Here is a 15,234-nt window from a genome sequence, read left to right as displayed (position 1 = left end):
GCAATTTGCACAACTATTATCCGTGTCTAAAATTAGAGCGGCGGGAGTGTCGCCTCCGTCTCCCGTGTCATCGTCATTCCTGAACACTTCTCACACATGAGAATTCGGGCAATAACAGAGTAGTAAACGGCGCACTGTCGTGTTCAAGCATGACTCATGAAAACAAAGCCTGTCACCGGCATGATGGAGGTGTCGTAGTTTCAACTGACGGATGTTTTTCTCTGGTGTGTTTTTTGCTCAGAGATACTACAGCAAATATGAGATTTGGATATAAAATTGAATTTCACACATGAAGCCATAGTTTCATACAAATAGAAATACTTTAATGATAGAAAAAAAAGCACATCTCCACTCCTCCTCCTCCTCCATATAGCTTGGAAGATGGCACAAAAATGCAGTTATGACTCGCTCATCCCAATTATATTGCAAAACTCTCAAACAGATGGGATGGCAAGTCATTTGGTGTTTGATTCATTTAAAAAACCTTTGGTGGAAAATGATGACAACAGGATCAGTCGACTGACAAACGAGTCGTGAAACTTCTGCCTTATTTATTAGAATTTATTTATATTTACATGATAATTAGGTCAAAGTGTACACGAGTGATATTTCTGTACAGGAAGGTCAACAATCCGGCTCTGTCACTTGATTCGAACGGTTAATCATTGAATTTGTTTTGTTGATTTGACAGTTAAGAACTGAATTATATGCAAAACGTATAACTTCAATAAGATTAGTATATAAAAGAGCGAGTCAGCTTTAATGCGGTGTCGGTGTGTCAGTGTAAAAAAATGGTGTTCACGACGAGCTTGAGGTGATCTTCGTCGGCTTCATGAGCTCTTCGGTGGTGAACTGCAGCGGGGAGGCGGAGCCTGAATTCATCATGAGCACGGTCGAGGGCCCCCGCTTCTGCTTTCCGCTTCACTCCCTGGACGACGTCGCCCGTGTAGAACTTGGAGGCGAAGCCCTGCTGCCCTCCGAGGGGACCCGGGTCAGTTTTCACCCGGACGGCGGGGGGAGCCCGGGTCTCTTTGTCCTCCCGGGAATTTGGGGATCTGGAGCCGCGCGGCCCGCCGACGTCCTTCTGATCGAACGGGCGGACGTCGCGGCTCGCTGCGTTGTTCGGGACGCCGCCCGAGGGGAAAGGACTGTAGCCGGTGAAATGGTCGTGGCTCGTGTCGCGGCGGCTGCCGCCGGTCGTCTGCGCGGTCAGCGTCGGGCTCGGCGCTTTCCTCAGCCTCAGATCCTCGGCCGCGCTCTGGTGCTGGGGACTCGCGCGGCGGGTCAGGTCGGTGGGCTGGACGTCCGTGTCGGCCCACTTCCTTTGTCCGCGCCCGGAGCGGTCCTCCTGCGTCGGAGGAGGAGCCTCCTTCGCTTGGTGCGTCGTGGCCGAGGACCCGTACAGCTTGAGCCAGTTGTGAAGCACGGACAGCGGTATCTCGATCTCCACCTTGCCTCCCCTCTCTCGAGGGAGGCCGGTCACTATTTGACTCAGATCGAGGCCCCGGACCTCCGCTCCCGCCTCTCTCTCGTCTTTCGGCCTCGTTGTGCAGTCTGTTTTCGGAGAGCTGGGTTTGGGTGCCGCCTCCGTGACGTCTTCGTCCGTTTCCGTCGTCTCGGCTTCGACGTCGATGACCAGCGCCTCGCTTGCTTCGACGGGGACGGGGTGGGCCGCGGCCCCCTCGCCGGACCCGTCGCCTCGCGCCTCGCGCCCTCCTTTTCTCGCCGCCCCCGCGCGACGAGCGTCGTACAGCGTGGAGGGCCTGTTCAAAAACTTCAGGTTCTTGCTCGGCGAAGGCGGGGCGAACGACGAGACGGGGTTGCCGTCGGCCTTCAGGGCCGACGCTTTGAGGCTGAGGTTGAGGGGCTCGGTCAGCCCGGATGTGGTTTTGTACTGCTCTGCCAGGTAGCGCAAGTTCTCCAGCGGCCCCTTGACCGCGTCCGCCGTGCTCGGTAGAGACGGACGGAAAGGGAAGTGCGTTTTGAGGGCGGAGGAGGGGGGGCCGTGGGGCGTCAACACCGGGGACGCGACGGGGACATAGGGAGGCAAGACGCCGCGGCTCGGCGGATAGTAGTGAGCGTAGTGGAGCGGCAGAGAGAAGAGACTCCTGTGCGATTCCGACTGGAGGTGACTCGGGCTCTGATTGGAAACACAAGAGGTTCATCGGGTTAGACTCAGACGAGTTGCTTGATTCCGTTCTCACGGCTAAATAGGTGACGGGTTTCTGTTAGTCGTCACGCCAGTCTCTCTTCTTTTTTTTTAAACCGGCTGCTGTTCAATACTTCCCCTGCAGACGATGACAGTGGGAATTTCCCTTATAAATCTGGGCAAGGAAGCAAAAAAAATAAAAATAAATAAAGCATATAAAAAAATGGCGTTCTTCAGCTTTAATGCTCTCTTTACCGTTCTTTAAAGGAAAAACTCGCAAAGGTTTTTGTCGCATCCAGATTATTTAACGAGTCGCTTTTTTGTACGATTTACAAGTCGCTCGGGGGGAGAAAAAAAAAAAAAGGGGCTCTTCCCGTAAATGATAATATTTCTTTCGCAACGAGTGCTGAACATTGTAAACGCCACCAACCTGTTGCAGCGGTATCGATAGCGTCTTGCGTTTGGCCGGACTCTGACCGCAGCCGTCGTCTTTGCCGTAGCTGACGTAGTGGAAGGGCTTCGGCTGGCGATGAGGAACGGCGGTCAACAGTATGCCCCTCACGTGGCACTCGTACGGCAGAAGCAACCTGGACAAAACAACAGGACGGGTCAGACCACGGCACCGAGTGAAAAACACGCCGCGCGCTCCCTCGCAACCCGACGCTCGCGCGACGTGGGCTCGAAACTCACTTCTCGTAGTGTCTGCGGGTGCAGGTGGCGGCGCTCGTGCTCCGAGGGTTCCCGCCGAGAGTATTGTAAACCTGTTTCCAAAGCTGCTGAGCGGTCACCTGGAGCAACGCAAGATGAGTCTATTACACATTCGCTCGTATAAGAACAGGCATGTAGCATGTAGCCTGAGATAATTCACGATGCACATTCCTGAACTCGCGTTGTCAAAACGTTCTACGGAAGAACACCGGTCACTTTACCGTCTAGCTCAGTTTTATTTTTGTGACATCATCGGTTACAAGAATGTAAGAAGTATTAGTGTTGATATTGACTGACAACCTCATCAATATGAATTTATTTATTATCAAAATTAAAAAAAAATACCTTTATTCAATTTCTACTAATGACAGCAGTAAAATGTACGGTGAATTGGAATGGGGATTTGATTACCTGGTGGTAGCCTCCCAAGTCACTGACGGTCTTGAACATCACAAACAAATCAACTGAAAAACAGGTGAAAGATAAATGATCAAACCAAACCTTCCGCAATTGAACCGTTTTGATTGTAAAACAATTTGCTATCTTATTATTTTCGTACATGTTTGTTTTATGAAATGATAAAAATTTGTGAAATAATGTTTATCACAGTTTTTTTCATCAACAGATTCAATTTTCTTTGCTTTTTTTTGTCAAACACGTCCAAAATCTAAGAATATTCACTCCTCAATAACAATAAAACAAAACAAAAAAAAAGGAAAGAAGATGCATTTTAGAGGCTTGAATTAGCGAATGTTTAAGTTCAGAAATTGGCTACACTATCAGGCAATTGCACATTAATCTTTTTAATTATTTGATCATTCGAGAAATGACTAAATCACTGATTTACTCCGTGTTGGTAGAGATGCTAAGGTTTGTTACTTTTGACGTATTCAACCCTGCTGACTTCTTGGTGGGTTCACCATTACACACATTGTTAAAACCCACACAGCTGGAATTTTCAATGTAGTTTTGGAGCGGACGGATAAATAATATTTATATGTTTTTAACGCCGTGTAATTGCGCTGTAGAAAATCGTTGGGAAGTTTTTTTTCCTAATGCATAAAATAAGTGTATGAAAATCCAGTTTGCTCACACTCGGACCGTCTATATAAATGTGCGAAAATAATATTTATAAGTACTTTGCTTGAAGCCCAGATGTGGGATCCTCTCGATGGGCGTGTCTCTCCTCTTCATCAAAAGGTAGAGCTCTTTGAGGAATTGATCCTGTGTGATTTCCTCCACCGGCTCTTTGGTTCTCCCCTCTCGGCATTCTCCGTCCGCCATTTCCACGAGGACCTGGAAACACCATTAACGCAACATAACGTTTAATATTTAGGCATTTTAAAAGGATCGCATCGCAGTTGTGTTTTTCTCTTGACGGCTCGATGCCCGGCTATGTTCCGCCAAACAACGCCTCTTGGATCGGAGATTCTCGGGTGACAGACGCGTCAGTGTTTTGAGGTCGCGTCATCTTGACTGACGATTGTCAAACACATGCAGGTTTTCGGACCTTGTAATCAAAGTTGAATCGCGTGCGTCGTTAACCCCGTCCCCACAGTGGCCTCAATGAGCTCTTTCATTCCCTCGCTTCCACTGATTTGTTCTACTGCTCTGAATTCAACAACGTAAAACCGCTAAACACGGAATATCCCTCATTTAAAATCAGTTTCAGTGTGATATTATTTTTTCCTAACGCCTCTTTACGTGGATTTTTTTTTTTCCTTTCCCCCCATTCGAATTACAGAAGAGATCGAAGAAAGCTAACGTCAGCCGGCTGCACATCACCTGAGAGCGAACAGCGACGAGCAGCACGTTCACTCAGCGACACACGAACAACAAAACAACAATGGCATCACTTTTTACAAATCGTTTTGATCAGTAAAATAAAACGATACTCTTTTCTGAATTCTATCAGAAATATTGCTGCTCACCTGTGTTTCCATCGGAAGGAATAAGGATGGATAAGATTATCTCATTGCCTTCACAATCACAGGAGAAGCTTTTTTGGCAAAGTTGGCGATCCCTTCCGCGAATTATAAAAATATGAAAATCACTGCCACCGGTTATTAGTGTCCTGTCACGTCAGCTGCACACTTGTCCCTCTGGCGTCTGTGACAATAAAAAAACTGACTGAGGGTGTTTACTCTTTAACGTCTACCTGCTGACATTTCTGTCGTCGGACCAGTTCAACTAGATCCGGGCAATGTGCCCAAAAAAACAAACAAAAACTGCGTACTGGAATACACCTCACATATTGACAGAATAATGAGGAAATGAGTGACAATTAGTGCTCATCATATTCTACTCACATTTACACTCTTTTATTCATTTATTTTGTATTTGTGACAGATCCGAGCCTGTAAAATTAATCAGTTATTGATCTTCATATGACTGAACTTGAAGCTGTACCAAAATCTTTACTGTGATTGTTCAATTTAGCATCAAATTGTCTGTATTATGATGCTTTACAACGACAATACACATGCCAAATTTTTTTATTTTTTTATTTTTATTTTTTTCTAATTCCCATGAAGTCTTGCATAAAGCTGATGCGTTTTTTGTTTTTTTTAGGTCTGTTGTTTTAAAGTGTGCAGTGTCAGCTGATTATTGGGGAGAAGACAGAAGCAGTCATTTTGATTTTTGTTGAGATGTTTATAAAAATTGAAATCATGCGAGAAGTGGAGAGGGAAAGTTGACTGTTTGGTAGAGCTGTTAAAAACTCTGTCCGAAACACAAAATTGTTGGAATGTGTTGTATTTTAAAACATGATCCGTAAAAGAGCCATTATGTCAGAGTTTCATCTAAAAGGTAAATAAAGCTGTCTAATACATATAGTGGAATAGAAAGTGCAATAATTCTCTAAAGTTTAGTTAAGTGGAAGCATAAATATAGCATCAAATTGAAATACTCAAGTAAGGTACAAACACCTCAAATTTACACTTATGGACGTTACTTTAGCAAATGTACTTTCAACCACTGCAAAAAAAAAAAAAAAAAATCACATTTAAAATAACCTAATAATTTTCAGCAGGTGCCTGTATAACATTTCAGAGTACCTTATTTACACAGATGTAAACTTTTCACAACTCTTTTTCTCAATATCTTAGAACATGCTTTTATTAGCCATCATTTATTCATCTCGAAGTGTTGAGCCTCGCCTACTGAACCACTTTCAGAGAAAAGGCAGGGTTAATTCTTGAAACTATTGAAATGATAAGAGTTCATTTAAAGTAGACCAGCTGGATGGAACATATATAGAGCGTGGAATAAAAGGGCAGCGCTTTTAAAATCAACAAATATGCAGAGTGGATACCGTAAAACTGGAACTGTTATCGTCGTTGAGTGATGATGTGCTTTGTCCTCCCCAAATTCATTATTGGATGCAGCAGTGTGTTTCTTTATGGGATTATGACAGCTTTCTGCGGTGAAGTATGGCAGTCTTTGTGCTTTGTTTACAGTGCAGGTTATGGGAATGGGTGTGGCACCGCTCCCATCAAAACTATAGCGGCGTATGACCGCTGCGCTTAACTACGAGTGCTAAATGTAGAAACCTGGCATGCATGCCGGTGGAAAGACAAACCCGGTGAAAGTTATGTTAATCCCCTTCAGCCGATATTCAGAACTCTATTGTGATTTTAATTCCCGCGGTGCTTAGAGATGCACCCGCTGTCTGTTCTGATTTCAGGCAGAGCGCACGGTGTCCACGCCGGAACGCCCGTCGACATCTTTAAACGCGCGGTGATGCCCGTTTTCAAAACAAGACTTGGACTCTCTGCTTCCTTCACAGGTCGAAAATTGTGCCTGTTGAATGTATAATGACGAGCCGACTAACTGCAGGTCTGTCCAATGAAACGAGGGGGGGGGGGCCTTTTATGAGAAAAGGCCTGTACGACACAAAAAGTAGAATTACCGCCTAGCCGCTGTATGCCTTCGCTGACCGCTCGAGTTGTAACCTCACATGTTTATCTGTCCGAACCCATATAGATACAGAAGTCGCACTGACCTTTGACCTCCAAAATCGAAACACCTCGTTGCCCGAGCCAAAGAGAACATTTGTGACAAATGTGAAGAAATTCCCTCAAGGCGTTTTCCTGAAGAATTGCGTTCACAGGCGTTGGGTTGACGTGAGGTGACAATGACCTTGACATTTAACCTTTGAACATCGAAATCCTATCAGGTCACCGTTGGTACCAAATGAATGGGGTTTTTTTTGTGCCAAATTCAATACCAATTCCCCCAAGGCGTTCTTGACAGGTTGCGTTCACAAGAACGGGGCAGACAGATTAAGGGGCCGTGAGGTCACGGTGACTTTGACCTTTGACCTTTGACCACCAAACTCTAACCAGTTCATCCTTGAGGCCAAGGGGAACAAGAATTTCTATCCAGGCGTTCCATTAAAAAAAAAAACCACATATCTGTGGCTGGTTGGTCTCATTGGGTGTGAAGTCAAATAATCCAAATCACTCATTGCTTTTCTTTGATTTAGAAATCTGAGGCCATCCACGCAAAAACTAAACCAAAATCTAGCTGCCACGAGGGTCTGAATCGAAGTAGTGACCGACGAGAATGCACCACAATTTCTGTGCTTGAAATGAAGTTCAAAGTTCTTGTTTGTGTCAGAGTGAAGAAAACCTCCGTGGTGACAAAGGACAAAGAAAACTCTCACTTCCTCATTAAGACATCTTACGACAAGATCTTTTTGACAGATGCAAGGAAACGCCTTCATGGATTCCGTCCAAATAATTCAAGGCAAATCAAGAAAGTCTGCCCTGGGAAAACAGTCCTTTAACATCATGTAAGGACTGATGTTTTTGTCATTGTATGAATGCCACGTTGCTGCATTTAAACTAATACCACTTTTTTTTTTTTTTTTTTTTAGCAGTGTCTCTAACACGCATGGCTTAGAAAGAGGATGTTTTTTTTTTTTATTTTCGACATTTTAAAATAGTCTTTCAATGTTTATTCTGATGGAAGATTTCAAATCTTAAAGTTTTTTTTGTTTTTTTGTTGTTTTTTTTACAAATTTCTCATTCGCTGTCATAAATTCCACTTCACATCATCATGCCGGTACAATTGACTGGTTAAAATTTTACACTCACTATCAGACGAAACACAAAAATCCTGAGAAATTTTGTGACTTAAAAAAAACCCCAAAAATTGACATCACACTGAAATATGACTTGATAAAAATGATGTTCAACACACCCAACTGTTTACCAAATGATGGATGCACGGGTTTCTTGCAAAAATATGGCTTCCGTAACTCAGCCATGTCACCGTCATCCATCAAAGCCAACCAGCAGACGTTACTTCAATTAATGCTGGTTTCAACCGCACAAAATATGAAGACGTGTTGTTTTGTTCACAGCAGGAGAAGCAAAGACGGGAATAATTAGATTAATGGCGGCCTTTGTGCAACTGGGACAAAAAAAAAAAAAAAAAGACCTGACAGTTTATTGCATCTGTGGTTTTTCTAGTTTTGGCATGTTAAAATCTCTGCGATGAAACTCTTGTCATTGTGAGGTCACAACACGTGTTAAATGAATATACACCCTGTTTGCAGTAATGGCAGTTAAGGTTAACATGTAAATGTTCTGGGACCACGTTGGACTCCCTTTCGTTCTCCACCTGCATTTGCGTTCTGTCCCCGCTATCAAATAAAAACATAAACGTCAAAATAGATAAATAAATAAATAAATATTATGTAAATGTGGAGCCTGAAACAGTGCGAGAGCCGTTTCAGGCGGTTCTTTGTGAGGATGTGCCTACAAAACGGTGCTTTAATGAAGAGGTATTCCTCTGGAGATGTAGTTATCTCGGGAGATTTGTTTAGAATTTAACTGCTTTTAATAGGAATGTAATAACGGCACAATGGTGAAATCATATTTGACTACAAAACACAAATTGACTGATCGCATGGGAACGTGTCAGCGTGCGTGCGTGCGTGTGACATTTGTCTTTTTTTTTTTAAACAATAGTTGAATTGAGGTCTAAACATGTCGGAGAATTATTATTATTTTTTTTTCATGGCTCTTTAATAATAAAATAAATAGCAAAAAGGTGTGAGCCTGCAAGAGTGCATGGCAGAGATCGAACATGGATCAGTTTACATCAGATGATGGTGTATTAATTCTATATTGCGCATGAATCACTGAGAATATTTGAGTACAGGCCTCAATAAGTACCAAGATTTAGCTTCAAGTGCATTCAGTGTTGCTGTATTCTTCTTTTCACCGACAGTAAGTTTTTAAACTTGATTCGAAATGTTTACCTGCAAATTGATGAAATGCAAATGCACAACGAGGGAAGTCGGCTGCGATTGAAGTGCGATCGTGATTACAGACATTTCGTCCTAAAACGGATCAAACGAGCTGTAAGTCAACACCGATCATTTTTGGTGTTTCTCACTCGGCTTCTGGCTTCATGCACATTTGACGTCAGTGTATTCCTACTACTTATTTCACAAATCTAGCTGTGTTTATTGCTTGCGCCAACTTTAAATCACGCAATGACAGGTCGTGTAATGTAAGGTGCTGCTGACGCTCAAATATAACGAGCTCCGCAGCAATAAGCTGAAATGGGATCTCTTTTGAAAGGGTGTGAAACTTCACCCACAGCCCAAAATTTAGGAGGGCAGGGGGTTATTATTTAACTCACGCGGTATCGTAACACGCCAAAATACCATGGAAGTGGTAAACACAACATAACTAACATATAAGTTTGCATTTTAAATACAAAATATATTAATTTGACCACAAAAACAGATTGAATTCCATTTTTCTTTAAAAAAAAAAAAAAAAAAAAAAATCCAAAAAGAAGAACTTCCAAAACATAAATCATTTCATAATGAACAATAAAACTCATTTTTTTTTTCTACAGGGGAACCAATAAACCTGCTTGTTTCTAGTGGAATGTAATCATCCACACAGATTGCAGCATGTCCCAAAAAAAAAAAAAAGGTAAATTAAAAAAAAAAAAAAATGTGTCTCTATTTTTTAAACTAAATTAGAAATACAATTTCACGTTAATCATCGCGTTGCTACAGTTATATAACTTATATTTTCATTCCAAACTAAATTTGAAGAGGCCCGTCTGTACCGCATGTTTTTCTAACTCTCCATTTGTGTTGATGTGCCTCCTGGAATTTAGAAATTGCTCCAGCGTTTAAGAATGTAAAACACTGAACCACATTGCATTACACACTATGCTAGTCATGTTTATGCCAACAGACTCATCTGCAGTGTATCGGATTTCTGGTCGTATGATCAGATGATTGTCATTTGCGTAACTGAAATACCGTCTCGGATGATTTTAGATTAATGTCGGGGAGGAGTCGTTCTGCTTCGCCTGTGATCGACTGAAACTTCTCGGGTGATAAAAAAACAAGCTAGTTTCCTCTATCCTGTAAAATGTGCAATGTCCCTCAGCCGGTATGAACCTGTTTGTCATGTTTGGTACTGTAAATGGGAACATGGTGTTTCTGCATCTGTCATATGGAAAAAGACAATACAGAATGTATCATCTTGACAGCTTTATGTATTCAAACGTAGTTCTCTTAAAATCTTTGGCTTTTAATATTTAAAGGAGTTAGAAAAGTGTATTTTTGCGATAGGAAAGAGAGAGCAGGAACTAATGCAGTAAAGTGAGCTCGTTGTTTAGAGAGACAAATATAGATAGATACAAATAAAGAGCTTGTACTGCTTTAATTCAAGGTTTGAGAAATTGATCCTGTGTGATTTCCTCCACCGGCTCTTTGGTTCTCCCCTCTCGGCATTCTCCGTCCGCCATTTCCACGAGGACCTGAAAACACCATTAACGCAACATAACGTTTAATATTTAGGCATTTTAAAAGGATCGCATCGCAGTTGTGTTTTTCTCTGACGGCTCGATGCCCGGCTATGTTCCGCCAAACAACGCCTCTTAGATCGGAGATTCTCGGGTGACAGACGCGTCAGTGTTTTGAGGTCGCGTCATCTTGGCTGACGATTGTCAAACACATGCAGGTTTTCGGACCTTGTAATCAAAGTTGAATCGCGTGCGTCGTTAACCCCGTCCCCACAGTGGCCTCAATGAGCTCTTTCATTCCCTCGCTTCCACTGATTTGTTCTACTGCTCTGTAATTGTTTTTGAACTATTTCTCTTTCTTTCAAATAATTCCATTTGCGTCATTTCCTAGTTTTGTCCTTCAATGTAGGAAATAGTCAAAATGAAGAACAGCCCTTGAATGTGGAGTGCAGCTGTGTCCGAACTTTTTACTGGTACTTTATTGGTATAATCAGCTGCAATATGTGCCACAGCAGTACACTATATGAATACAGTATACTTAGCAAAGTTATTCAAATCACTATTTGGGGTAAACCTGTTGAAGTCTAAACTTTCGTGTCGGATGTGTGCTGGCGTAATTGTATTTCATATCTGAAATATTTTACAATAAATGTTCCTTTTTTTTCCTAAAGCTTAAAGAAGCAGTGTGTAGAATGTAGTGACATCTAGTGGTGAGGTTGCAGATTGCAACCAACTGAACACCCGTGGAGAATCTATGGTGCCCAGGAAACCTGTGAAAAACACAAAAGTCCTTCCCTAGAGTCATTTCGAATTGTCCTTTCTGGGCCACTGTAGAAACATGGCGGTGCAACACGGCGCACCACGTAGAGGAAGACCCGCTCCCCGTGTAGATATGAAAGGCTCATTCAAACTTTAAGTAAAACACAGTAACTCTTAGTTTGAGGCGATTATGAACAAATGAAAACATAAAAAAAAAAAAAAAAAAAAAATTCACTGAAAAAACGTTGTTTTTTTTTGCATTTATTGTAACATAACACGGAACTTAAATATGAATTATAACATAACTATCTTATACCCATGACGCTTTAAGCTGACCCATATTTGACTTGTTCATGAGTAAATAGGCTGAACTGTTTATAATTCTCTTGTCTGACGTGTTTCAGGTGAGGCCTCTTCTTTTGTCTTCTTTCTAAGAGAGACAAATCAGCTCCTCATTGTCACCCTGAGCTTTTTGCTATCAAATCAAAGGTGGCATTGGTCACCAATCACAGCTGAGAATTCGAAATGCAGACATACCTGTCTGGGTGCAGCGTAGACGAGGCCACAAAGGCCGCCCGAAGGAACGCGGAGCGCCAGTACAGGACGAAACAAAACTACTGGACAACAAAACGTGCCCGCGATTGTGAGTCGGCACCGGTGCACTTTCTGCAACAGGGGGATTTCTGCGGCGACGGGTTTGCATCAGCACAGACACATTACCCACAAATGAAAACACCATTTCCAAAAGAGGGTAATGAGGATTGGTGAGAAACTTATGATCCTCGCGAATGCGTTGTTTATTACATCCAAAAAAATAAAAATAAACACGACAACAATTTAAAACGCGAAAGAAAAAGAAGCCAAGTTATTTAAATGTCAGTACACGTCGCTTTCTGATGTGGTATTTGGCAGTGGATGTTTGTATTCAATGTTATGCATTTGTGGAAATAGCGTGACAAATTCCTCCCAAATTCTCGTACCTTTATTTTGAAACGCGTTTTGTCACCGGTTTTGACACTCCTCTCTGAGTATTTTTTTAAAAAATTATTTTACATTCGGTATTGCTCACTAAAATGTTCCAAAACATGACTGATCTTTTAAAAGAAATGAGGAAACATGTTCCACTTTCCTCATACCGCTTTTGCAAAGCACGGGGAGTAGCGTGGGAACATTGCAGGAATATGTGTTGCACATCCGCATGGGCTAATGAGCAAGAGAACAAAACAAACAAAACAAAAAAGGCATTGCACCATAATCCTAACAGTGTTACAAGAGTAACTTTATCCACTGACAAGACACCAGATCAAGACGCTGGAATCGAACATTAACGCAGAAATCCAATTAGGGAGTTTTCTCGCTGTTGCTAATGTCCAGTCGAGTTCCAGGAAGTGTGAAACCGCCCGGCCGAGGGTTGCCTCGCGAGCTCGGTGCCGATCTGAGCCGTAACGCGGTGGGACAAATTGAACGGGCTCTCAGTCGTATAACCGAGTGTGACAGGGAGCCACACGACAGGTGACAATCTGGTTAATCGGCCGCGAGCGCACGCGGCGCGTGGTTTCCCGGTGCGGGCCGTGTTTTTTTTTTTTTTTTTCCGGTGCCTTAGTGTTCCTTTTCGGAAAATCGTTGGGGCCGCCTGAAATGAAAACATGTCTGCCGCCAAACCCCTCAAGTAGTAACGCGATAGTCCCGTCGCATTTCTGAGACGGCGGGAGGAGGAGGCGGCGGCGGCCGCATCTGTCAACTGTAAGTCATATTGAACGAGGAAATGAAGACAAAGAGACTTTTATTTCATTGCATTTTTTTCCTTTTTTTTTTTTTTTTTTTTAACCACTGCCATTTGTAAGCATCCACCTGTGCAGTCGGATGCTGGAATAATGCCAAGAGAACCTGTCGGCCCAGATTGTAATACGATTTCATCCGGAGATAAACAGGACAAAAGAGCAGATGTGTTTGTGTGGATAGGAAATTTAGAGCAAGAGGTGTGTTATGAAAAGTGTTGTGAACACGCGCGCAGTGTTCGCCTGTTAAAAATGTACTGTGAGTAACTGAGAAGAGGTTCACGGTGACTCTCGGGAGTTTCCAGCATCTCAATCTTTTTTTTTTGTTCTTTTTTTTTTTGTTGTATTTACTGAAGGTTTGATGTGAAGTAAACTGTTGTAGATCCACACCTTCACCACACGGGGGAGCTGTGGCTCAAGCTTTCCAAGCTGCCTTCGCTCGCGACAGACGCCGGTGCCACATGACATAAAAAGTCCGACATGACATGCAATATTCAGCATGTTTAATCTTAAATGAAAACCCTCCTGCCTTTGTGTTCATAGCCCTTATGTGTTGTCAGTGATCCAATGTAGGCAACAAACAAATGTCAAAGCCACGGAGAGGGTCACAAAAAAACAGGAACATTTCTGTCACATATTTCTGCCCCGGCATCCACAGAGGACCAACATCAATGTGAGTCACGTTTGGTAAATGGGACTTTTTCCACTGATAAACGTGGTTGAACCTCGCTTTTGTATCTTTTTTTTTAAAAAAAGGCCCCAAAAAAATATCAAACCGACTGCTGCCGTTGCGCCGCTTCTCTTCTCCTCGTCAGCGGGAATGTAAATTAAAATTTCAGAGGCAAATGGGGAGATTGACACCAGATATGTTTGGTGAACTGCTGCAAAGGTCACGCCAAAGAGGGGCTCCAAATGTCAAACAGCCGTCTCTGAAGTTTAAGCCTTTGTAAGATCTGATGGATTGATATTCTTTTCCAGACTTCAAAAATGTCATTACTGATATTTTGATGCAGAATATCTTTTTTTTTTCTTCCTTTTTCCGATAATGGTAATTGAGCATTGATGGACGTGTGTGTAAGACATTGGTTCAGTGTGTGTGTGTGTGTGTGTGCGCGCACGCGCGCGCTTTGCTGTGAAACGGTAGTGTTATTTTTCAGCAAATACCCCTGACCTTTTTTTGCCCTTACTGCCCTTTCAAACCAAGATCACATTTCCAACAGTGATAACCACCTGAGACACTAAAAGCCAAAAGGGTATACGAAGAGTTTTGGAGGACATTTGTAACGTGGCAAATGTCACTATTTGCATGCGGGAGAATCTCTAAGGCGAGTTTCTGCTCACCGGGCTCCACCTGACAAAGGTACATTTTTAGAGGCTTTTCACTTGAAAGGGAAAACCAATCGTTTTCTATTTCTATTTCAGGGGGGGGGGGGGGGGGGGAGTGACGCCGTCTCTGAGGGGCTCGCCTAATTGGGGTAATGACACAGTCATCCATAACACGCAAACGACTAAACACGGATAAATAAGGCGCTGACCGTCTTAACTCAATTTGGAACCATCTGTTACGCTGACATCGTCGCGAGCCGGGGGGGGGGGGCGGCTCCAAGAAAACCTTAAATCGGGCCAACGGAAAGCAGAGGAGCTCCTTCGTGAACCGGGAGGACGCCGGCGAAACGGGGCGCTGTGCGAGTCCGTGCCGACGTTACTTTGAGCCGCTCGGGAGACGTAAAAACAGCGATTTTTCTTTTTTTTTTTGTGTGTGTGTGAACATAACATTTTACTCCGCTTCTGCAATCTCTCGGTGTCTTTGAGTGGTAAGTGCGGGTAGTCTGTTGCGTTCCGCTACGGCGTCCCTCTTCGGTGCCCCTTCGAAGGTGCTGCCGAAGCCGGATCTCCGGAGCTCAGTCAAGAGTAGATCCGTTTGCCGTTGTTATTATCATATTGACGGTGCGGTTAAAACCAGTCAAGGAGAATAGTTTCCTCAAAATACTGTCGGCGTGTCCCAGACACAGTCTCCGTGAAACGCTAACCTGAATGTTTACGTTTTACATATAC

At 43.2% G+C, this 15,234-nt stretch overlaps 1 protein-coding gene across 1 annotated transcript; it reads right to left on the bottom strand.

The window, feature by feature from the left end:
- Window positions 1-301: 301 nt before the first annotated feature.
- On the bottom strand, window positions 302-4,997 carry arid6 (AT-rich interaction domain 6). Its single transcript, XM_069168144.1, has 6 exons — window positions 4,789-4,997; window positions 3,997-4,153; window positions 3,269-3,321; window positions 2,840-2,937; window positions 2,580-2,736; window positions 302-2,140 (listed from the first exon to the last, which is right to left on the bottom strand). Exons 1-6 carry the CDS (start codon window positions 4,798-4,800, stop codon window positions 779-781), a joined length of 1,839 nt encoding a protein of 612 aa, XP_069024245.1. The 5' UTR covers window positions 4,801-4,997; the 3' UTR covers window positions 302-778.
- Window positions 4,998-15,234: the final 10,237 nt, after the last annotated feature.

Source organism: Embiotoca jacksoni, unplaced genomic scaffold (genome assembly GCF_022577435.1).
Source record: "Embiotoca jacksoni isolate LCO1_2020_lvr unplaced genomic scaffold, fEmbJac1.0.p SCAF_10, whole genome shotgun sequence".
NCBI lineage: Eukaryota > Metazoa > Chordata > Actinopteri > Embiotocidae > Embiotoca > Embiotoca jacksoni.
Note: the sequence above shows the minus strand (reverse complement) of the source record. Positions and strands in the feature narration are given on the sequence as shown.